Source organism: Thunnus thynnus, chromosome 15, assembly GCF_963924715.1.
Source record: "Thunnus thynnus chromosome 15, fThuThy2.1, whole genome shotgun sequence".
Lineage (NCBI taxonomy): Eukaryota > Metazoa > Chordata > Actinopteri > Scombriformes > Scombridae > Thunnus > Thunnus thynnus.
Genome location: NC_089531.1, coordinates 9,443,207 through 9,465,383, shown reverse-complemented (window position 1 = coordinate 9,465,383; position 22,177 = coordinate 9,443,207). Strand labels below are relative to the sequence as shown.

At 39.4% G+C, this 22,177-nt stretch overlaps 2 protein-coding genes and 1 long non-coding RNA gene across 6 annotated transcripts in view; 2 read left to right on the top strand and 1 right to left on the bottom strand.

Moving 5' to 3' along the window:
- si:ch211-195b13.1 (STKc_SGK domain-containing protein) overlaps nt 1-3,326 on the top strand; it is a 14,046-nt gene extending 10,720 nt beyond the window's left edge. For both annotated transcript variants that reach the window (XM_067612402.1, XM_067612401.1), the window contains exons 11-13: nt 378-533; nt 648-737; nt 1,284-3,326. In XM_067612402.1, coding sequence (XP_067468503.1) covers nt 378-533; nt 648-737; nt 1,284-1,448 — 411 coding nt within the window. In that variant the 3' untranslated portion in view covers nt 1,449-3,326. The remainder of the gene's footprint in view (nt 1-377; nt 534-647; nt 738-1,283) is intronic.
- LOC137198524 (uncharacterized) overlaps nt 1-5,552 on the bottom strand; it is a 27,020-nt gene extending 21,468 nt beyond the window's left edge. Inside the window, exon 1 of the long non-coding RNA XR_010931648.1 lies at nt 5,457-5,552. This is a non-coding gene — a long non-coding RNA (uncharacterized lncRNA). The remainder of the gene's footprint in view (nt 1-5,456) is intronic.
- eya3 (EYA transcriptional coactivator and phosphatase 3) lies at nt 5,535-22,177 on the top strand. 3 transcript variants are annotated; one of them, XM_067612406.1, is made up of 19 exons: nt 5,535-5,651; nt 8,551-8,655; nt 9,442-9,491; nt 9,768-9,862; nt 9,944-10,024; nt 10,133-10,187; nt 12,312-12,421; nt 12,690-12,827; nt 13,020-13,105; nt 13,549-13,726; nt 13,889-14,058; nt 14,400-14,483; nt 14,586-14,675; nt 15,179-15,237; nt 15,392-15,552; nt 16,212-16,326; nt 17,513-17,634; nt 17,738-17,838; nt 18,233-22,177. In XM_067612406.1, exons 2-19 carry the CDS (start codon nt 8,599-8,601, stop codon nt 18,311-18,313), a joined length of 1,833 nt encoding a protein of 610 aa, XP_067468507.1. In that variant the 5' UTR covers nt 5,535-5,651; nt 8,551-8,598; the 3' UTR covers nt 18,314-22,177. The 3 variants fall into 3 exon arrangements, with proteins under 3 accessions (XP_067468507.1, XP_067468509.1, XP_067468508.1); XM_067612407.1 differs by having other exon boundaries at nt 5,545-5,651; nt 8,548-8,655; XM_067612408.1 differs by lacking the exon at nt 12,690-12,827.

Genomic DNA, 22,177 nt, shown 5'->3' with positions numbered 1-22,177 from the left:
CGATAAATTGATTAGTCATTTGATCTTTAAAATGGTGAAAAATGACAATCGCTGTTTCCTGAAACCCGAGACGCAACCTAAAATGTCTTGTTTTGTCCCAACCGACAGTCCACAACCCAAAGATATTCAGTTTAATATCATAGGGGACTAAACAAAACGGAAAATAATCATATTTAAGAAGTTGGAACCAGAGAATGTTTGCATTTTTTAATTAAAAAATGACTCAAAACGATTAATCAATTCTCAAAATAGTTGGTGATTAATTTTCTGTCAATCAACTAATCGATTAATCAACTAATCGTTGCAGTTCTATTGTCCTCCTGCTTGTTCATGTGCTAAATAAACTCAAGTTGTTGTTTGTCTCTTTTGCTTTACAGCCCCCGTTCTACAGTCGCAACACAGCTGAGATGTACAACAACATCCTGCACAAGGCTCCGGTGCTGAAGCCCAACGTGTCAAATTCAGGCAGGGAGCTGCTGGAGGGACTCCTGCAGAAGGACCGCACCAAGAGGCTGGGAGTGAAGGACGATTTTGTAAGAGCACATTCCTGACCTTTTAAGCACACATACTGTAAGAGGAACTGTAAAAGATCAGTGAGGTTTGTTTACCGTCAACCTTCTCATCTAGAATTTCTATTTGCCTTCCAGCTCGAACTCAAGTACCATTCCTTCTTCTCTCCCATCAACTGGGACGACCTGATGGCCAAGAAGATCACACCTCCATTCATCCCCTCAGTGGTACGTTCATTCTTATTTTCATTATAGATTAATCATTTTGTCTATATAACGTCAGAGCTACAAAATAGTGTTTCCCAATATCAGGTGCAGTGACAAAAAGCTGAATTGATGCTCCCAAAAAGATTTATTCAATACAGCTATGACATTTTCAACAGTAGGGCTTCATCAGTTAATACTCCAAGAAGGTCAACATAGTTAAATGCTTAATATTAGCACTTAGGCTGCAGATAAGTTTAGTCTATGAAATGTTAAAAAATAGTGAAAAAATGGCATTTACAATTTGTCAGAGGCCATGGTGATGTCTTCAAATTGCTTGTTTTGTTGGACCAACAGTTCAAAACCAAAAGATATTTAATATATGATATAAAACATTGAACAGCAGAAAATCTTCACTTTTGAGAAGCTGGAACCAGAGAATGTTTGGCATTTTTGCCTGATAAATGATCAAAATGATTTAGTTCACACGCCGATATTACCAGAAACATCATAAGGTGACTTTTTTCTTTAGATTTCATGTCTAATGTTTGCTCCTGCTTGTTTTCACAGAGTGGTCCCACAGACCTCCGACACTTTGACCCCGAGTTCACCCACCTGCCCGTGTCCTCCTCCCTGTGCACCGACACCCTGACTGTGACCAGCAGCATCAAGGAGGCAGCGGGAGCCTTTCCGGGCTTTTCTTACGGGCCCCCGGCAGACCACTCCTTTATGTGAACATCCCCGCCCTTTGCTGTCCCGGGAACTCACAGGAAACAGGATAAAAGCTCTGGATCGAGAGTCTTATATTAACAGAGGGACCACACTGGAGTAGCCTGTCTGGAGGGACGTTTTAAGAGGATCTAACTGATAAAATGGACATGAACACCGGGGATCTTGTGCATGACTTGTGTACAGATGGGGACTCTCATGTTACAACACCACTGGCCCCATTCTTCTGCCTCAACCACCCGAAAACTAACAATACGTGTGCCAAGTATGGATGCACTCTGGGGTCAGACAACATCACTACCCTCCGATGACCCTGGATCTCACGTCTACCGGTGAAGTGACATGAAGAGAAGTGCCTGAGGTTCAAAAGGCAGTTTGGACGGCAGCAACAGCGTTGGCGAGATCCAGCTTTATCAAAAACCACAAAACCGTTTCACTTGAGCGGACTTTTGACCAGGGCGCTAGCCGTTAAGGGTGATGCCTTCATTACGTGTCTGCATATGTTAAAACTGTATTTGTCTCAAAGTTCACAGTGCGTTTTTATTTTCATGTGAATGCTCAATTGCACTTGAGGAAACAAGGGTCAAGAAAAGTGAAAGATTCTGCTTTAAGCATCAGCTACTTGGATTTAAATGACTGCATATCTTCCCACTTGTGAATTCATATCTCCACTTTGGACAAATAAATGATGGCATTTCAATACTGTACAGTACTAGTGATACTTGGACCAAACAGTTAACCATGTTCTGCTTTTACAAAAACACTTTTTTTTTGACCGGCTTGTCCTCGTAAACTGAAGATCAAACTTTTACTGTACTGTGTAGAAGAAAAAGTTACACATATTTTATTGAAAAACCAAAAGGTTTTCCATGTTTTAATAACCATAAACATACACTGTTTACTTTTAAGAAAACTCTGCATATATTATAAACGAGTTATACTGTTTCCTTGTACATAAAAATAGATTTAATGAAAATTCTATTTCCTGTATGGCAATATATTTCTTTTGTTTTTTTTTCCAACTCCTTTTCATTTACAACCAGTGACTGTGTTAATCTATATCTGTTGTTTGCAAACTTTATGAAAGATTTCTCTTATTGATCAGGAGAGTGCGATACAGAGTTCAACCAGCAATAACAGGCGCACATCAATGATAGCACATACTGTATATCAAACTTCTTTTAAACTGAAGTGATTGCTGTTTTATTGCAAACACTCTAGAGAAAAGTAGAATCTATTACAAATGTTTTTTGTATTTATGCATCATGTAGAGAAGAACTGTGAATGTCTTGTGCCTGTCCAAGGCGGCCTGATCCATGTATACTGTACATATCTCCTCTCCCTAAACCTCCTGCTCCCTTCTCTAAACAAGAATCTGTATAAATCTTCATTAACTTGATGAAGAACCACTAGGTGGAGCAGGCGTTGGTGTTTAGCCACACGCCTACTGCATGATATGGTTCTGGAAAGTGCAATAAAATCTTGTCCGCTTGGAAAGAATAATTATCATTTCATCTATTTTAGCAGAAGTGTAAGTTGTAATATATGAACTGATATTCATTAAATTATTACGAAAGGATGTTCACTCAAACAGAATTTGCTCATAACTTTGTTTTATTGCCCCACATTTTAGGCTGATGGATACAGGAAGTGCATTTTCAAGCCTGCTGAGAATTAAAAAAAAAATAACAACAACAACAAAAAAAGGCAGCACACAGTTCTAGATCATTTTCTTCCATATTTGGAAGCATTACTTTTCTGTTTTGTATTTTTATGTATATTTATTTTCATGCCACTGCTACTGTATAAAAGAATTTACATGATCAACTGAAATATTGAATTGTAATCTGTGTCAGAAATGGCAAATAAAATCTCTAAATTGGAGGCAAGTGGAATGTTTTTGTGTTATATATATATCCTACAACTTGTACATAATAATCACAATATGTTATCATGTTGTTACAACTAAGGATTATTGATTGAATACTTTATTAGTTAATTATTTGGTCAAGAAAATGTGAGAAAATACTGAAAGATGTCAATCACCAATTATTAAAGCCTAACGTGGCTTCTTCATATGTTTAGTTTTGTCCGACCAACACTTCAGAAACCAAAGATAGTCAATTCATTAGTACATAGGGCGAAGAAAAATTGAAAAATGGTCGGTATTTTTGCTTGGGAAAATAACTTAAAAGATTAATCAATTAATAAAATAGTTGCTAATTAATTTGCTTTGGACAGACTAATCAATTAATCAATTGTTTCAGATCTAATTGTATTTTTAGGAGTTGATGTACTATTTAGGAGTAACCCACTCCCTCACAATTACAGGTTTTATCTTTCAACTCTGCTGCTGTATGTAATTTATTCATATTTTATTGCACTATGCATCTATAGGCTACATTTTATTTCATGTGACGTCTTGTTAGCTTTATATTGTGGTCCCAGAAAACTATTTACAATTCATTATGACAAATTAGCTCAAACTTAACGTCCCGCTCCGATCAAATATGTGTTTTTCTTTTGTTCCTTCAGTTTGATGTTTGAGCTTCTCGGATGTTATGTGCAGAGGTTGACACATGACGGCTGTTGACATTGACATTTGTCAGCTGAAAGCGGAAAATTTCTGTGCTCACTAACCTTAAATCTGAGGTTAGTGAGAGGCTACGAGCGTGATTTGGGACATCACAACTAGTGGTCACAGCATTAAATTTACACAAGTGTGATGTGGAAACTTGAAGCCTCTAGTGCATAAACACTGAGATCAGACTTTACAGCGACATCTTGTGTCCTGCAGTAAAACTTTTCAAATTAAACATATTTGTATATTTATAGATTCTGGATTTTTAATGAGGGAGAAACAGTAGATGTCATTTTAAGGATTTTTCAACGAGGTAACTGAACATTTTTGTAGCAAAATATGTCAGACACAATTTATTATTCCAAGCAGAGGATTTTTATACATGATCTTTAAGTATTGAACTCGAACTTGGCTTAAAATTAGCCAAACAAATACATTAACAAACTACTATTTTCTATACATTTCTACAAGCTTTTTGACATCTAAATGCATTTATATGTTTATATATACAGTGGGGTCCAAAAGTCTGAGACTACATTGAAAATCTCATAAATCTAAATAAAGAACGCAAGACTCTAATCAGCAAAAGTGCTGTCAAAAGAAGGCTTGTAGTGGTCTCAGAGGACGAGTAGCAGTTTCTAAACCACTAATCAGAAGGGGAAACAAGGCCAAACGCTTGGGGTGAGCTAAGAAATACCAGCATTTCACAGTGAATGACTGGAAAAAAAGTCCTATTTACTGATGAATCCAAGTTTGAGACTTATAGCAGTAACAGACGGGTGTATGTAAGGAGACGAACAGAGGAGAGAATGATAGTGCAGAGTATCAGACCGACAGTGAAACATGGTGGTGGGAGTATTCAAGTCTGAGGGTGTTTTGCCGACTCTGGAGTTGGACACTTGCACCAATTTGACTCCAACCTGACCAAGGAGAAGTACCACTCCATTCTTCAGAGATGCTATAACCTCTGGTTTGCATCTTTGTGGAGAAGGATTCAAACTGCTGCAGGACAATGACCCCAACCACACCTCAAAGCTTTGCAAGAACTACTTGAAGATCAAAGAAGGAACAAGGAGGCCTGACTGTCACTGGTTTTTCCTCCACAGTCACCTGATCTCAACCCCATTTAACTTGTGGAGTACATGCCAGCTCGAGTAAATGCTGTCATTAAAGCAAAAGCGGGACAAATACTAAGATATTCTGAAATTCATTGACATATTTCAAGGATTCAACTTTTCACTCAAATTGTTAAGCTTATACTATCAGTTGTAATGAAAAAAATAGTAATTCGAAACAAAAGTATCTTGTCTAGTAGTCTCAGACTTTTGCAGCCCGCTGTATATATTTAGTAAAACACTCTGGGAGGAGGTTGACAAGGTTTAACAAGAGAGGGAATCTGTTCAAACAACAAATGTTTACAGTGTGTCCCTCACCTGTGTTGATGTACCGCCACACCTGTCGCCCTCCCGTCGCGCCATGCCGTGAATGAACATACCGCACATGCGCAGTAGGCCCAGCAACGTAAACTTCCTGCAAAATAGTGCTCCCCTAACAACAGACAAAGCTTGGCACAGTGGGTTCAGTTGGAGACGCTTAAATAAAAGCGTTGCTGGTTCACTCCTTCAATGGTAAGACTGGCTTTGATCATTTTGGCGTGTCAGGAGTGTTTGTGTTGCGAGTGGCTTTGCATTTTGCCGCAGCAGGAGAGAGATGCTTTCACACGCTGCCATTTCAGTGCCCACTGCTATGGCTGCTGGTGCCGACTAATCTCTGGGGTGGAAAACTTTCATGCCTGGGCCAAACTAAGTAGCTGGCAGCCAGTTTAGTTATTAAACCAACTATAAACCTAGATTATTCAGCTGGAATGTGTGCAAAATCCATAGTGGATGACACCGGTTTTGTAAATGAATTATTGATAAAGAGTGTGAAAATATTATCGGCTCTGCTAACGTGTTTTGCTAACGTCTGTGTGGGTGCCGTGTAAATGCTGGTGTGACACGCTATATAAAGTGTTTGTCATGGTCGCTCATTTAAGTCGTATTAGTTCGTTGTCCATATGTCGCTTCGAGAGTTTGCTAACCAATTGTGGAAGTTATTTTTAAGCTTTTTCTGCATTCAAATTGAAACCAAGCGAGCTACTGATTTTCAGGAAATAGCCTGATGTCAGATTTCACCTTCACAGCAAACCGTCCTCGGGCCGGGTTATTTACTGGTTTCAGCTAACGGGAGTTCCTTCAGACAGTGTTTTTATGTGCAGCGTTCACACTAAACACTGCTGCAGACATGAAGAACAGACAGAGGGGTTCAAAGTGTTTAATGATCACCAGTCAATAGCCTGCCACAATTTTATCAACTTACAACCACAAATGAATGTCAGAAGTGCTTGATAGAGGCAGACAGCTTCATCTGTCTTGACCAAAGATGTACTTTTTACCTGTAAAAATGCAACTTGTAATGTTACTAATAATAGAAAATGTGTGGAACCACACTAACATTTTGGTAATAATTATAGGGAAAATAAGATAAGACTCTATTTTATACTTAAATGGACACCATGTTCAGTTGGTACACTTAATTAATTCAAGTCAATTTATTTATAGAGCACATTTAAAAACAACAAAGGTTGACCAGAGTGCTTGACAGAGACTGATAAATACAATCAAATGAAAATGAAGACATAGTTATGAGGATCAAGGGGTAGAAGTAATAAAAGTGTAGAATAAAATAAATAAAAATGGGATTTAAAGGACAAGTGTGTAGGATTAAGTGATATCTAGCGGTGAGGTTGCAGATTGCAACCAACTGAATACCCCTCACCTCCCCTTCCAAGTCTGTAGGACTGATGATGACTATCAAAAGGCTCAAGAAAAGAGATGGGTTTTAATGGAAACAATGGAACAATGGAAGATGCCCGATCATCTTTGTTTATGCCAGCATAACTTAGTAAATATTTAAATCAGTGCATATAAGATCAGTTAAACATGCAAACATGAATAATAACACTACAATCAAGCAACCGATTCATGTTTTCTGGTTTATTTTGTCCTCTATGAAAGTAAACTAAATATCTTTGGGTTATGAACTGGTGGTCGAGATAAAACAAGACAAGATATTTGAGGACGTCACATTTTATAGACCAAACAACTAATTGATTAATCAAGAAAATAATCAATAATAGAAATACTTGTTAGTTGCAGCCCTGCTTGAGTTTAAATAGCTCTCTCTGAAATAAAGAGCTTCCTCTGAAAACCAAACAGCTTATAAACTACTAACTAAACTCAAACTACTGAGAATATTGTTTAGCACCAAATTACAGAGTTATTTCTGGATAACGTAAATAAAGAATTTCTGAATGTTTTGTTGAACAAATCCAACTTAATATTAATAGTAACCTATGGTGGTAGGCCACAGCTTAGTTGATTTGCGGAGGTGTTTCACCACCACTGCAAGCAGAGACTCCCAGAGGATCCAGTATCAGGACTGTGGTGTTCTTCAGATGGCACCATTCAACCCGAGTGTGGTGATACTGGCCGAGGAGGGGTGACTGTGAGCGACTTGGTTACCTGTGGCAATAGCTGGAGAGACGGCGGCCTAGGTGAATTCACGTCTGTCAGATTGATCAGAATATAGCAGCAGCAGCAGCAGCATTAACATCTGGATAAGGATGTTACTAGAAAGCAGCTGCTCAAGAGCTTTAGATGTTTTTGGGGTCAGTGCAGCTGAGAAAGTATAGATTTAGTTGTTGGATTCAATCATGTTTGAAGTTTGGGTTCCTACAACTGATTATGGTTATGCAGCCTGTGGTCTGAATATCTAAAATATAAGTATGTAGGTTAAACTATCCAGTGGCCTTATTTTCCTTCAGATGTTAAACTTGTTTGAGTTCATTCACATACATCTTGCATAAGCTGACATATGCTTCAGTTTGGTCCAGTCATTGCAGGTGGCACACTTATGAATAAGAACGTGCACCATTAACAACTGCATGACACATCCGTGTGGGTTTTTAATTTGCGATCTGACCTATTTTCTACGTTATGTCAGTTAGCTCCATCTTTCCTGCCGCGGGGGGAAAGGCCTGTTAGGCGAGCAGTGGACAAATCGAGGTTAGATCTTATCCCCCCGGGGCTTCTATTGATACGACAGCTTGCACCTGAGCACCTAATGCTTCTGGAGAAGATGTTTTCGTTGAATGTAGGTTAGGTCACATGTAAGGTGGCACGCTTCCTTAATCCCACAATGAACACAAGAGTGGTGGGGACATTGGGCGACGTCAGTGCCACACGTGCCTCACCTGCAGTTCTCGTGCCAGAGATTAGACCAGGGCGCCCCACTTAATTCTTCGCCGCCACCTCCCTGCTGATCACCCCCCCTGATAGCGGCGTGGGAGGGATGCACCGATGAGCATTCACGGGACAAGGGGAGGGGATGATCACGCATCGGAAAACTACATAAGGCTTTACCCCCAGCCATTTATTCTGTGCCTATGTGTCGTTTTTTTTTTGCTCCTGTGGTGGTGTAAAGCAGGGTCCGGACAGGCTTTCCAGGTACAGAGAGTAGGCTGAGTGTGCAGACATGTCGGGTCGCTCTGCTGCAGAGATGGATGACTCGCAGGAGCTGCCTGAGCTGCCGGTGAGTGTACATGAAACGACATCAACACAGCAGGTCGGGGGGGGTGGGAGTGTTTTGCATTAATGGTTTTCAAAGTGGTTTTATGACGAAACTGTGCGGTGTTTTTCTAAATTGCAAGTAAATAAGAGGTAATGTTTGCATCCCTTGTTGTATCATGAGGTTCGTGCAAATATTGGAACATTTCATAACATTTGTTTCTGAGATCTCATGTTTGGTTTCAAGCTGCAGGTTTTCACTTTCATAAATGTAGTAAATTTTCTTTCTTGACCAACCAAAGTTGATATTAGATTTCAGTGGATTTTAGGGTTGAACTAAATTTGAGAAAACAAAACGCATAGCTGGACATGTGAGGTTCACTTTCAGTGCTGAAATGAGTAACAGACTAATTGACTAACTGAAAATTAATCACTGACAACATTGAAAAACTGACATTGAACATTTGCTGTTGCTCTTTTTCACATCATTATAAATCCATTGATCTTGTGCTGTTTTTGCCGCTAATCAGACAAAATAATAATTTGTTGCTGTCCAGTGAAAATAACGTATCTCCATATTTGTTGATTTAGATAAACTGAAGGTTCAAATGTTCATTTATGGGTTGAGAATATTATTCCACCTTCTTCCAAAACTATATAAACCAGTAAAACCAATTAGAGTACCAGTATATTTGATAGACTTGTTGACTGAAAGGTTTTCATCAAGCTCTGTGTGTGTGTGTGTGTGTGTGTGTGTGTGTGTGTGTGTGTGTGTGTGTGTGTGTGTGTGTGTGTGTGTGTGTGTGCGCAGGCAAAGAAAGCCAAGCTTGACTTAGACCGTGGACTTGAGAAAGAACAAAGGTTGGTCTTCGCTAATTTGAGATTTTTAGCTCTATTTCTGTTCTTTTGAATCTTTTAAATGTGATGTTTTGTTTTAAATTGCTGATGGAAAACTACTAAGAGAAAATGTAGAGTTTTGAACAGGCTACTCATAAATTGATTCTGACAATGTGGCTTATTTTGAATCATTATTATATGATTGTTATTTCAGCCTTTTCACTGGATTTAATTTAATACACATTAGTCGATTGTGAAACAGCAGCAGAATATTTAAAATGGAAATGGATTCTCTTCCAGTAATTTGGGTGAGGATGGGAGCCCAGCCGCTGTGTTAGGTTCATCAGAGCAAGAAAGCTCTTACTCTGCCTTGTCCACCACCCAACTCGATCCAGGTAAGCAGAAAATGTGGAAAAAAGGCCGTCGACGGCCAGAAACGTTGCTGCAGGATACTGACGGCTCGTCTCTGATCGCAGGGGATCCGGAGCAGTCGGACGCAGACAGAGGGGCGGCACCTCAAGGATGTGGTGCTTCCATGAACTCGTATGCACACTCTGGTATGAACAGAAACACGATCTCAATACCGGACAGTGTATAATAAAGGTCTAGAGGATAGAAAGCTGCTTTTGCATGTCGAACTGAAGCCATTTTTGTTTTTTTGGCAGCCACAGACACAACGGCCACATCTGAATACACTCAGCAGGTTTATCAAGGAAGCAAGTGAGTAAACACAACGAAACGACCGTGAATCTTTTCATTTATGGTGTTCTATTATAACACAGATTTATGAAGTGATCAGTGTTTAACTGAACTACTTATACCGCTTTTTTACTTTCCTGTTATGTGAAATATGGCACAAGACCACAGCGTGCAACCGTTTTATTTACACTGCAAATAACAACCAGCCCAGTGACACTAAGTATTTATATTGGTTGCAGCTGCAGCTTTGTTTTCCTGCTCTACAGTGTTTTTCTGCACAGAGACAACACTCTGCACAATGAAATGTAGACTGAACACACATGTTTATGGCTGTTCCTGGGAAGAAACTTCAATAAGTGGTGAATTTAGACACTGGATATGTTTAAGCTTGGGTTAGTTAGATGTAGGGATGCAACTAACAATAGTTATCGAGTAATCTATTATTTTCTAGATTAGTTGTTTGTTCCATAAAATTGCAGAAAATGGTGAAAAACGATGATCACTGTTTCTTAAAGCCCAAGATGATCCTCTGATGTCTTCTCTTGTCCACAACCAAAAGATATTCAGTTTGCTGTCATAGAGAACTAAAGAAACCAGGACATTTTTGCATTTTTTCTCTAAAAAAAATGACTCAAAAGTATTAGAATCAATCATTGCAGCTGGAGTTAGGTGCTAGTAAAGTTAAGAAGTTAAACTAAATTTACATTTAGACAATTATTAAGCGGTTATGTGAAGTGAAACACGTGATTATTTCTTCAAACCTCTTAAACACTTCAACACACAACTAGATAAGCAACTCCTGCTCTTGTGCCTTTGCAGCAACCCAATATCAGGTGCTGCTTAGCTTGGGACAACCATTAATATTAGGTGCTATAAACCATTAATATTGACCTCTACATGAAAATGTTTGATTCATGTCCTGTGGCAGGTATAAACGTGTGACCTCTGGATTTTTATTTTGTTAATTTAACCAGGAAGTCTCTTGAGATACGATGGGTGCTTTTCATTCGGCTAACGTGTCTCCTCACTCGCCTCACTCACGTCTCAGCTCCTCCCAGCGAAGATGTGAGGAAGAGACGTGAGGAAGAGGATTTTAATTAATCAAACTGGACTACCTCACTCACTCCAGCATCAATTTGAGGCGACAACTACTCATGACGCACAGCATCTCCACTGTCAAACAGAAACAGTCTAACTTAAAATTCATGTACAAATAATTAAAACTTTAAACTGTTACTTAATAATTTCTAGTGACAGCTGGAAGGAAAACACCTGCTAATTGATCCAATTTTTTGTCATTTGCTTATAGATCTGTAGCAGCGTCTGGCCGCCACAGAATTAGACACAAATAGACGATTTAAATCCATTAATTACTGAAAGAACAGAATCGACGTAAAGGAGCAATTTAAAAACAGCTGTAGCCTGCAGAATATGTTTAAATAAAATATTACTTTTCCTTTTCAGGCTCAGGATGAGTTTTATAGGAGACACGTGACTGTGCAGTGTCATATTTTCCTGAAGGAGTTGAGACATACTTGAAACGGAAAAGAGGAAAGGAGAAGCCTTTTGGCTTATTTATGAAAACAAAGTTAAAAGAGTATTTTTCTGGGTCACGGCTGGAGGACGGAGGAGAGAGAGGACGTGAGAAAACATAAATTAACCAAGTGAAAAGCACTCATCATCTCTTTTTCAAGGAAGGCTGTAAAATAGGTGTCACATAGATGCATAAGAAACACATTAAATTAAATCAATCACATCTAACACAACAAAACAATGTGTGTAAATAGCAAACGTGATGGTGAAGAAAAAGGGGATTAAATTCAGTTTTGTGTGGTGCTATAGAAAACGCTTTAGATGTGTTACAGTCTCGAACCCAGACATAGTAGATGTATGTGTGCATTTGGCAGCATTCCTCAGATTTTTTATTTATTTTAGGTAACACTTTGGCATCTTGCCTTTCTATTTTTGATCGGTGAAAGGTCAGACAGACAGGAAACGTGGGTAGAGAGAGGGGACATACAACAAAGGTCTGCAGATATTGCGGTTTTTTGGTATGCTTTCTAACCAGGAGGCGATCGGGAAACCCCAGCAGCTCTGATTTATTGCAGGTACTGATCGTTGCTCTCTATCTTTCCTTCCTTTCAGCCCTGCAGTGACGTCGTACACCAGCCAGGTGGCCTTTCCTCCTCTGGCCCAGTCCACTGTGTACTCAGCCTTCCCCCAGACAGGCCAAACCTACGGCCTCCCTCCCTTTGGTTAGTCCCCGTTCCTACTCTTAACAATCTATTTTAACACTTGTCTGCTCACTAAAAACCCAGCACTGCACCTTTGTCACTATGCTTTAGAGGCCTTACTGTGCTTTGGCGCTGCGGAATTGATTTGCTTTTGATCTCTGCTCACACACAAAGCCCACATCTTGACTTGGAGGACCTGGTTTCTTTAACTTTGCTTTGTCTTTAATGACCCCACTCCTCTTGCTGCCCCTTTTTATTTTCTGCTTCCGTTGCTCTCTTTCATCTTCAGGTGCTATGTGGCCAGTCATAAAAACAGAGACAGGGCCGCCTGAGGCGCCCTCTGGTGGCCAGCCTGGGTTTCTCAGCTTCAGCACCACATATACCTCAACCCAGCCAGGCCAGCTGCACTACTCATACCCCAGCCAAGGCAAGCTGCAACGTCACTCTGTCTCACATGATTACGCCGTCACACTCTCTGCAAATCTGTGAAGCACTGAAAATATAAAGGAGAGTTTGAACTCGGAGTGGCACCGCTCTGTTTTCCTCTCTTGTTGTTACTCACTTTTAAACACCATGTAATAATATTTTCTAGTTTTAAATTAGTTCTCTCTTTCTCCAGGCTCAAGTTTCACAACATCCAGTGTGTACTCCAACATCCCCTCAGCTACGGCTGCCACCACAGCCTCTACCACCACGGCCCACCAGGTAAGAAGTACATTCGTATTAAGAAATAATGAACAAAACTCTGTCTGTGTCTCACAAAAAGTGTCTGTTTTTAATTAATTAGCAGCACAAATAAAACACTGTATATTTCTAAGTGCAGTGCATCTTTTAAAATGATCAAAATATCAAAAGAAAATCAACACTCATACATGTTATAAATTTAAAACATTAGACAAACTGTTGCCACAAATATAGAGAAGTAGGACTCTGGCAGGAAAAAAGCACAAATCCTGGCAGAGTCTTAAAGGAACAAGACAAAATTTGTTCCATATTCTTTCAACACACATACAAACTTCTCAAACTCCGAGAATAAAGTTTCCATCTCGAGGGTCGGGCTCAACTCGCTCATCGAAAACAGAACTTGAATGTTTTGTGACGTGGTGGGTGATTGGGAGGTTATCTCACTCTTGTTTTTTGTTTTTCAGGAATTCAGCAGCTACAACTCTTTGGGACAGGGTCAGTTCTCTCAGTACTACGCTCTGCCTCCCAGTTATGTGCCTGCCGGGCTGCCCAGCAGCGACGATCACAGTGCCAGTGTGGACGTAGCCGGATATTCAGCTGTAAAGTCAGAGGAGGCAGCATCAGCTGGACTGCCTCCCAGAGGTGATTTCAATACTACGTTTCAAAAACAGCATGTGATCACACTGAGTTTCATCACCTCTACACTGTATAGGATGTGTTCTATGTAATACTACACATGTTTCAGAGACAACAGAAGCAATGTATTAAGCACTGATGTCAGACTTTTTCTCCTCTTGTGATAAGATGCGTCCCCACCAGAGAACCTCCCGGCAGGTGCGGCCCTTCCTACCAGTGTGGTTCTTCCTGCTGGAGCCAGAGACCAAGATGAGGTCGGACGCAGGAACTCAGTCGGCAAAGCCAAAGGGAAGGGCAAGAAGCCTGATAGCTCCCCACCTACTGAAAGTGACCTGGAGGTAAACACGTAGTGACGTCATTTAGTTGTGGTGCTAATTATTATTAACCAACAGAGCAAACAAATATCTGCACCCATATACATGCTAATATGTCTGAAAAGTACTAGTTGATATAAAGCACAGCCACAGTAGTCAAGTCCAAAATTTATGGAGCAAACTGACAAAGTAAAAGCACATAAATGTTGGTTTTTGTCTTAATTTTACATGAAAGATAATAATGTAAGGACTAGAATAAGTTCCATGTTTTCTTTCTGTAATTTATAAAAACATAAAAAAGAACATAGTTTTTAGAAAGCAAAGAGTAAAATAATGTTTCCCTGCTTTTTTTTTTTTTTTTTTAGCGCATTTTTCTGTGGGATCTGGATGAGACTATTATTATATTCCACTCACTGCTGACAGGCTCCTACGCACAGAAGTTTGGCAAGGTTTGTCTCTGTAAATACATTTTTTTGAGCAGACAACATCAAATGAAAAGACAGTTTATTGTCTAAACTATTTATTGTGGTTCTTATTGTGTGTGTGTTCAGGACCCGGCAACTGTGCTGAACTTGGGCTTGCAGATGGAGGAGTTTATCTTTGAGCTGGCAGACACCCACCTTTTCTTCAATGACCTTGAGGTACAATGAGAAGTGTTGTTTTTTTTACTACCAGTCACAGCAGCTGGTACAAACCTCCTTATTCTCCCGAATCTATTGTTTAGACAACATTACCAGTTAAAATGTATCATGAATTTCCTGCTTAAATCAATTAGAAAGGGGCGTAAACACAGTGGGCTGTCAATTAAAAACCAGTAAAACTACATGAATAGACAAGTTGTTTGCATCCAACAAAAACCCAACTAGAGGTGCTGCCCCCTGAAAATGGGTGTTTTCAAGCTCAGTCAGTCATAAAGCAGCTTTAGTTTCAAAGCTACATTAACTTGATGAGACTTTCTCTGGACCTCTCTGCACTTGAGATGAAGGTCTGTCTATGCAAAATGATGAATTTCCCAACCTTAGTAAAAACCTATTTTCCCGTCTAAAGGGACCGATAGTCACTGGTATGGATGTTGTAGTCTTTGTTTAAGTTTATGGTTTATAGAAACAGCAGGGAAAAGAACCAATCTACTTTTTGTTTTAAGGAATGTGATCAGGTCCATGTTGAGGATGTGGCCTCTGATGACAATGGACAGGACCTGAGGTGACTTTAAACACACAAACACAATTAATTTTGCTTCATCACCAATAAATATCAATTCAAGAAGTGTTAAAGCACCATAAGTGGACCATCTTTGTCTACATGTTTGCACGTTTACTTTTAGAAGACTAATCACTAGTGTTTGTCTCCACTTCAGTAACTACAACTTCTTGGCGGATGGCTTTAATGGTCCCAGTGGCGGAGGGGCGTCAGGAGCCACTACAGGAGTCCAGGGAGGGGTGGAGTGGATGCGCAAATTGGCCTTTCGCTACCGCCGGCTAAAAGAGATCTACAACAGCTACAAGGGAAACGTAGGAGGTGAAGTTTGCATCAAAACTCTTCTTCACAGCTGCAGTTTTAAATCACAGGTTACTGCCAAACATTTTTATAATAATACAACAAGGCTGCGTGGAAACCTTCTTTTACTTCATCTAAATAAAGGTTTCCAAGTCAGTAGACGGTGTTCAGAGGTTCTTCTTCCATCACATCCACTCTTCAGTATCATCATGTGAATGGCCTGTTTTTGGTGTTTTTGTTTTGTTTTGCTAAGAAATCCCTCAGAGTGCTTACAGCCCTTTTGAATGCCAACATGTTTGATGACAATAAAAGTGGCTCTACAGTCTTAATATCCAAAAGGCAAAAGGAAACAAACAACACTGGGAGATCTGAATTTCCCCCAATTTTCCTGGCTGTGTCAGACACACATGGTACCGTTTCAGCCCAGCGGTTGAAATAAACAGAGAGCTCTGTGTGTTTGTGTTCAAGACCTTTTGTGTGTTTGTGCGTCTGCTACATTTTTGCTGTTTAAATATTTAACTGTGGAATTCTGTTTTTGGACGGTTCAATCTCAACAACAAAATGTGGTCAACACATCATCTCAGACATTTGGAAAGAGTAAAATGGGAATGATGTTTAAAACATGTAGTATTAAGGTTGTAGATAAAGTTGCTTCATAAGCTCATGTTTTTCTCTTCCAGGTCTGTTGAGTCCTATGAAGAGGGAGCTGCTTATACGTCTTCAGTCTGAGATTGAGAACGTTACAGACGCCTGGCTCAGCACAGCGCTCAAATCTCTGCTGCTCATCCAGTCCAGGTCTGAGGATAATTATTATTATTATTTTAAGAGAACTTTGCACCTCACTGGCTGTTACAGTCTACACACACACAACTCCAGTCTTTGTGAATAATTAGACTGTGGTGACGATTTTAGTTTAAACATTAACAGCGAGTCAGATAAGTTTCCCCTGCAGTAACCCAAATAAACGTGAGTTGAGTAATAAATGGAAGGAACGTGATCCAACCGCAGACACTGTTCAAAACACTGAGGTTTAGTTTCAACATGTTTAAATCTCAACGTTACATGAAAATACCTACTTCTTAGTTATTCAGATGAGCACAAACACAGGAGTCAGAAGTTTTGTTTTATTGTCAAGGCCTCGTTCTTTGTACGTGGATAACTTACTTATCCATGTTAGAATTTGAACTAATTTTCAGCTACAAAACTCACTTTCTCAGATTTATAATGAAAGAATGTCGATATAAGGATTTTTAGAAAAGAACATGCAGGTTATTAAGAAACTGTCATGATCTGTTGGTGTAATTATCACTATTAAATTCTCATAATGAAGAGCCATTTATCATACACACGACAACAAAATAAATGACACTTAAAAAAAGTGACCAATCCAAATATTTTTTGAGATACTTAAAAGTAAAAAGACAAACTGATGCTGATTGTTAAAAGACCAGTGGAGCCACAACATATGACAAAGTTGAGAATTTCTCATTTCTGCATTAAAACATGTTACATGCAGAGCTAACTTTGCTGACAATTATGATTTTCATTAAGATTTTTAGCAAGGTTTCATTGTCATAGCATGTGAATGATAACCACTGAAAAGTCTCGTGCACTTCCACTGAGGGAAAACCTCACCAGTCTCACATCTTCATTATGTCATATGAATGCTCATCCTGGTTTCAGCTCTGTACTCATTTGGCCTTTTTATTTCAGTACTAGATGTTGCAATCCCTGATGTTAACGAGGGATTGCAACATCCAGTCCTTTCAACAAACATCCAGGATGAACAAATCAGTCCTTAAACTGCCTCCAAACAACCAAATTAGCAACGTGAGAATTAACAGGATTATTTCAGCCTGATAACGTGATGTTAGTCTAAACTGAAGAACTGGTCCCACATCAGTCTGTGCTCTAATAAAGCTTTGTCGCTTCATTTTAAAGCCTGTACGTACTCTGTATGTTTGCGATACTCCACCAACAGGGGAAAGTGTATGAATGTGTTGGTCACCACCACTCAGCTGGTTCCAGCTCTGGCAAAAGTGCTGCTCTACGGCCTGGGAGACGTCTTCCCCATCGAGAACATCTACAGCGCCACAAAAATAGGTACGCATGATAATACTGAGTAACGTGCTCCATAAATTACCTTAAAATGTCACATGAGCCTCAAGATAACGTGACGTTTTCTCTGTGGTTTCCTTTCGTGCAGGGAAAGAGAGCTGCTTCGAGAGGATCGTCTCTCGCTTTGGGAAGAAAGTGACTTACGTGGTGATAGGTGACGGTCGAGATGAGGAATTTGCAGCGAAACAGGTAAGTTTTAGTTTCCGTGTCTCATTCCGTGTCCTGAAGAAAATGACGTGACCTTATTTGAAAGACTGTATACTCGAATAAGATCCAATGTGGCGTCTTCTCAGAATTCTGTCAAACACCAGAAGAGTCATTGTGGCTCCAGTTTGTTTTTTGAATCAATATGAAAAACACTTAAACTAGTCTAAGAAATTAAATGATAACAGATCCAGTTAAATAACGGCATTAACGATGAGGTTGAATGAACGCCAACCAGCCTCGCAGCAATCAAAGTCAGTATGGTGCTTGTTTTATCTTAAAACTACCAGTTTGGCTGCGAGAACACGCCAACATACATCCTGCCAGATGTCTAAAGCAGCTGTTTTGTGTGTGTGTGTGTGTGTGTGTTTCTGTGCAGCACAACATGCCTTTCTGGCGGATCTCCACTCACGGCGACCTCGTGTCCCTACACCAAGCGCTGGAACTGGACTTCTTGTAAAGGAGGCGGCGGCGACGACAGTGGCTGCGGCAAGGAATGCCGCACAATACAGGACAAATTTTAGTCGTCATCCTGGCGGTTTGTGGAGTGACACTGATTGAGAATCCTCCGCCACCCCCCCCTCCCCTCCCCTCCCCTCCTCCCCTCCCCCAAACGATACTCACTCGCATATTACAAACACCAATTGGCTCTCACTGGCGACTAATGACTTGACTGTGTGATGGTAAATGTACTGAGGGCGGACTTTGGGTCGGAGCTCGACTGTGAGAAACAGACTGGACGCGCAGTCGGCTGAATTAAGGTTCCTCACGCCCAGCACTCCCTCCTCTACGGCAGCTAACCTCACCACGGCTGAAACTGGCACTGATTTGGACGCAGAAGGGAAGACATCCATTTTTTTATTTTTTTTTCGGCCTTTATCTTGATTTCTTTCTAAGAACCAAAATCTCCTGCGATGAGCGTTATCCTCCTAATTACTATCTCTGGATTTAAACAACCAAAGGGCCATTTTTCTTTATTGGCGTTCTCTTCTTGGGTTGTTTTTAGCTTTTCTTTCAGAATCTGTATAATTGCATGAATAATATCAAATTTGTTCTTTTAAAAAAAACAAAAAAAAATCTCTTTCTGGGTTGTTTTGCACTCATTCCAAGACTTGAAAGCATCATTTTTTTTAATTTTTTTTTTTGCAGTTATTAAGTTACTGACGTTCATCAAGTATCATAATCCAATATTTAACATAAGGTACGAGATTGAGTTAAAAAAAAAAATATATCATGACCTCCCCTCCTGATCTGACCACACTATCAGTCAGCTGTCCTGACCTCTCCACTGTGTTGCAACAGGAGACGTGTGGTCCTTCTTACGTGTGTGTGTGTGTGTGTGTGTGTGTGTATATGTGTGTGTGTGTGTGTGATATGTGGTCAGTAAAGCATGTGCTTGAGAGGTGATCGGAGGCTTCTGTCATGCACCTGCCACCAGACGAACCAGAACTGACCTTTTTATGTAGGAATATGAGAGGTAGTAAAGCAGGGCAGGAAATACGCACTAAACATAAAAAACCAAACACCGATCAGTGTGAGCAGCGACGCGAGACTGCCAGAAGAGCAGAGCTGCACTTTGCTTTGGCTGGTAGACAACAAACTACATTTCCTGCCCCGCTAGTCGTAGTATTATTAGTAAAGCAATGCATAGGCTATTGAGCAAAAGGTTGCTGCCCAATGAAAGCCATGTATCTCCAGATTTTATCATCTTTTTTTTGTTTCTTTATGTGTTGAGGATATTCTACTTTCTAAGCTACAAAACCCAGTTGATTACCTGAAAAATGCATCGTCACAAGGCTGTCGTTTTTAAAGTTTTGACGTTTTTGGAGATGCGTGGTTTTCACAGGACAGCAACAGTAATCAAAGAATACTGTTTGTACATAGACGCAGCCGGTCCTTCGGGTTCCTCAGAGCACAGTCCTTAAGTGTCCTTGAAATCCCACGAGGAGACCAGCTTGGTTGCAAACAAAGCTTTGAAAAGTGTTTAGATGAAAGCGGCACAATACATATTGTATTAAATACATAAACGCATCATAAATACATCATAAATAATGGTTTATTGGAGAGCGGTTGGCCGTTTATGTTGTTTTAATGGTGTGAAAAGGGATAACGTGACCCTGCTAACAAATGATCCGATTCATGTTTTCTGCATGTTCAGTGTTTTTTAAGTCAAAGCAGGAAAATGTGAAGGCTCTCAGCCTCTGATCATAAACAGTTCAGAGTTTGTTTGTTTTTTTCCTCATTTAATTAATTGCTGGATGGTTGAAGTATCTCATTACAATGACAGTGAATTGTGGGAGCAGAGAAATCTACTTTAAACTGTTGTACAATTTGACAAAAGCAGTTTTCTTAATACAGGGCTGATAAAATAAGTTGTTAGTCAGTTACAAGAGTATCATTCATTACTCTTAAAAACCAGAAATGCTTTGTTGATGCAGCTGCAGTCATTTACCAAAAAAAAAGATACTTAGGAAACAATTAGTTGATTAATTGATGAACAGAAAACTAATCAAGAAATGTTTTCAATTATCAAATAATTTAATTCGAGTAAAAGAAGCCAAACTTTACCTTGTTTATTAAATGTGATTATTGCTGCTTTTCTCTGTTATTTATCATTAACTGAATATCTTTCAGTTTTTGACTGTTGGTCGGACAAAACAAGACGTTTGAAGACGTCACCTTGAGCAGTTATTTGAGAAAATAATCGGCATGTTAATCAAAAAAAATGAAAATAACTGAGTTGCAGCCGTAGTGAATCAGTCTGTCAAGTTGTATTTGATTAAGCTTTCATTTGTTGTATTAGTGGAAACTTGGAAAATCTCTTTAACTGCAATCCCCAAAATCACTTGTACACCTTTTTGAACACTCTGCCACATGACGACCCACAAGTTTGCTAAGTCATGTTGGAGACGAGGGGGAAGAAAGAAAAACACAAGATTGTGCAATACATTTCTACTTGGTTTTTTGCTCATTAACTGTATTTCAAGGGATTTTTTTTTTTTTCTGTTGTTGTTGTTGTTGTTGGCAGTGAGGAAAGCAGGAAGGGTCGACCTTCCCCTTGGTCCGTACGAGATTACGACTGAACAATACTGAGCCTGAAGAAGATTTACACACATGCAGCTTGACCGTTAAGAATGTGTATTTTTGTGTATTTGTTTGTGTGTCTTGCGTGGCTGTGCATATTTATATTGTGCCTTTTTAACCATCATCTGTATGCATAATCTCAAAGGGAAATATGTAAGTTTTTTTTTTTTGTTTAGTGCATTTATCACTGCATTGTTATATTATCCAAAGTGTTATTTTACTTTTTTTTTTTTTTTTAAACTCAATACTTTTTTTTTTTTTTTAAGAGGCTCATTGTAAAGCTCCTGTAGGTTTGTTTGATTTAATTGTCCTGTCTGCACTGTATTCGAAAGATATTCAAGAAAACTCTTATTTTGGAGGGGAAGATGTAGATTGCTCAGTGTTTTAAAGAAACCCAAACATAGTGACGGGTTAAGAACAGTTACTTCTCAATGCTTTCAAGGATGGATATATCTCAATTTGGAGTGACAATACATTTGTTTTAAATCTATTAGAGGAAATGTAATTTCTCAAACATCACGTCTGCTTTGTGTTTAGACTCTTGAAAAAGGAGATTATGTTTATTTTTGTTGCTGTGAAACGCTTAGCATCGCTTAGAGACAATCACAATCAGTAACATGGTATTTTTTTAATGCAGATCGGATTAAAAGCAGGCTTAACGAGGCATGCTTTTTGATTGTTCAGTGTTGTACTACCTAAGTGAATCCAAGGGAAATGGGTACATCTGTCAGTCCTGACACACATTTGGGAAAATTGAGAGACCATATGCAATCGTTGTTTCCGGAGCTAGCTTGTTGAATGTGTTTTTCTGTATTTTTGTCTGCATGTCATGTCTGTTTTTGGAGTATCCCATGGCTATCAAATATGACCATGCAATGTTTAAGGGGCTATATTTGTAGACGTATCCTCTGTTTTTGTTTTTTCCCAATGCCAAATACTGTTATTTTTAATGTGCTGTGTCTGTTTTTTTTTTTTTTTTTTTCTATTTTGTTAAAATGTATTTCATCTCATCGTCAAGGACCTGTGAGGCTACATAGGGACGTGTAGAGAAGCCTGAATGTGATCCTGTAAATTGAACACTATCATAATAATCAATGCTAATTTAAATACATAATAATCACTATTTTCCCCACCACCACCACCGTAGCTGTTTGGGACCTCGACACAGCCCTGTAAGGTTTTCCTGTGTACCTGAGACACTCAATACAATGTAAATAAATTTTAAAAAGTTTCAGACTCA

What these genes read in the sequence shown, in the direction of transcription:
- eya3 (XM_067612406.1), top strand. Translation starts at nt 8,599, where the DNA reads ATGTCGGGTCGCTCTGCTGCAGAGATGGATGACTCGCAGGAGCTGCCT. An exon ending in AGGAGCTGCCTGAGCTGCCG is followed by an intron (nt 8,656 to 9,441) that starts GTGAGTGTACAT and finishes GTGTGTGCGCAG; the next exon opens with GCAAAGAAAGCCAAGCTTGA. An exon ending in GAACTCGTATGCACACTCTG is followed by an intron (nt 10,025 to 10,132) that starts GTATGAACAGAA and finishes TTTTTTTGGCAG; the next exon opens with CCACAGACACAACGGCCACA.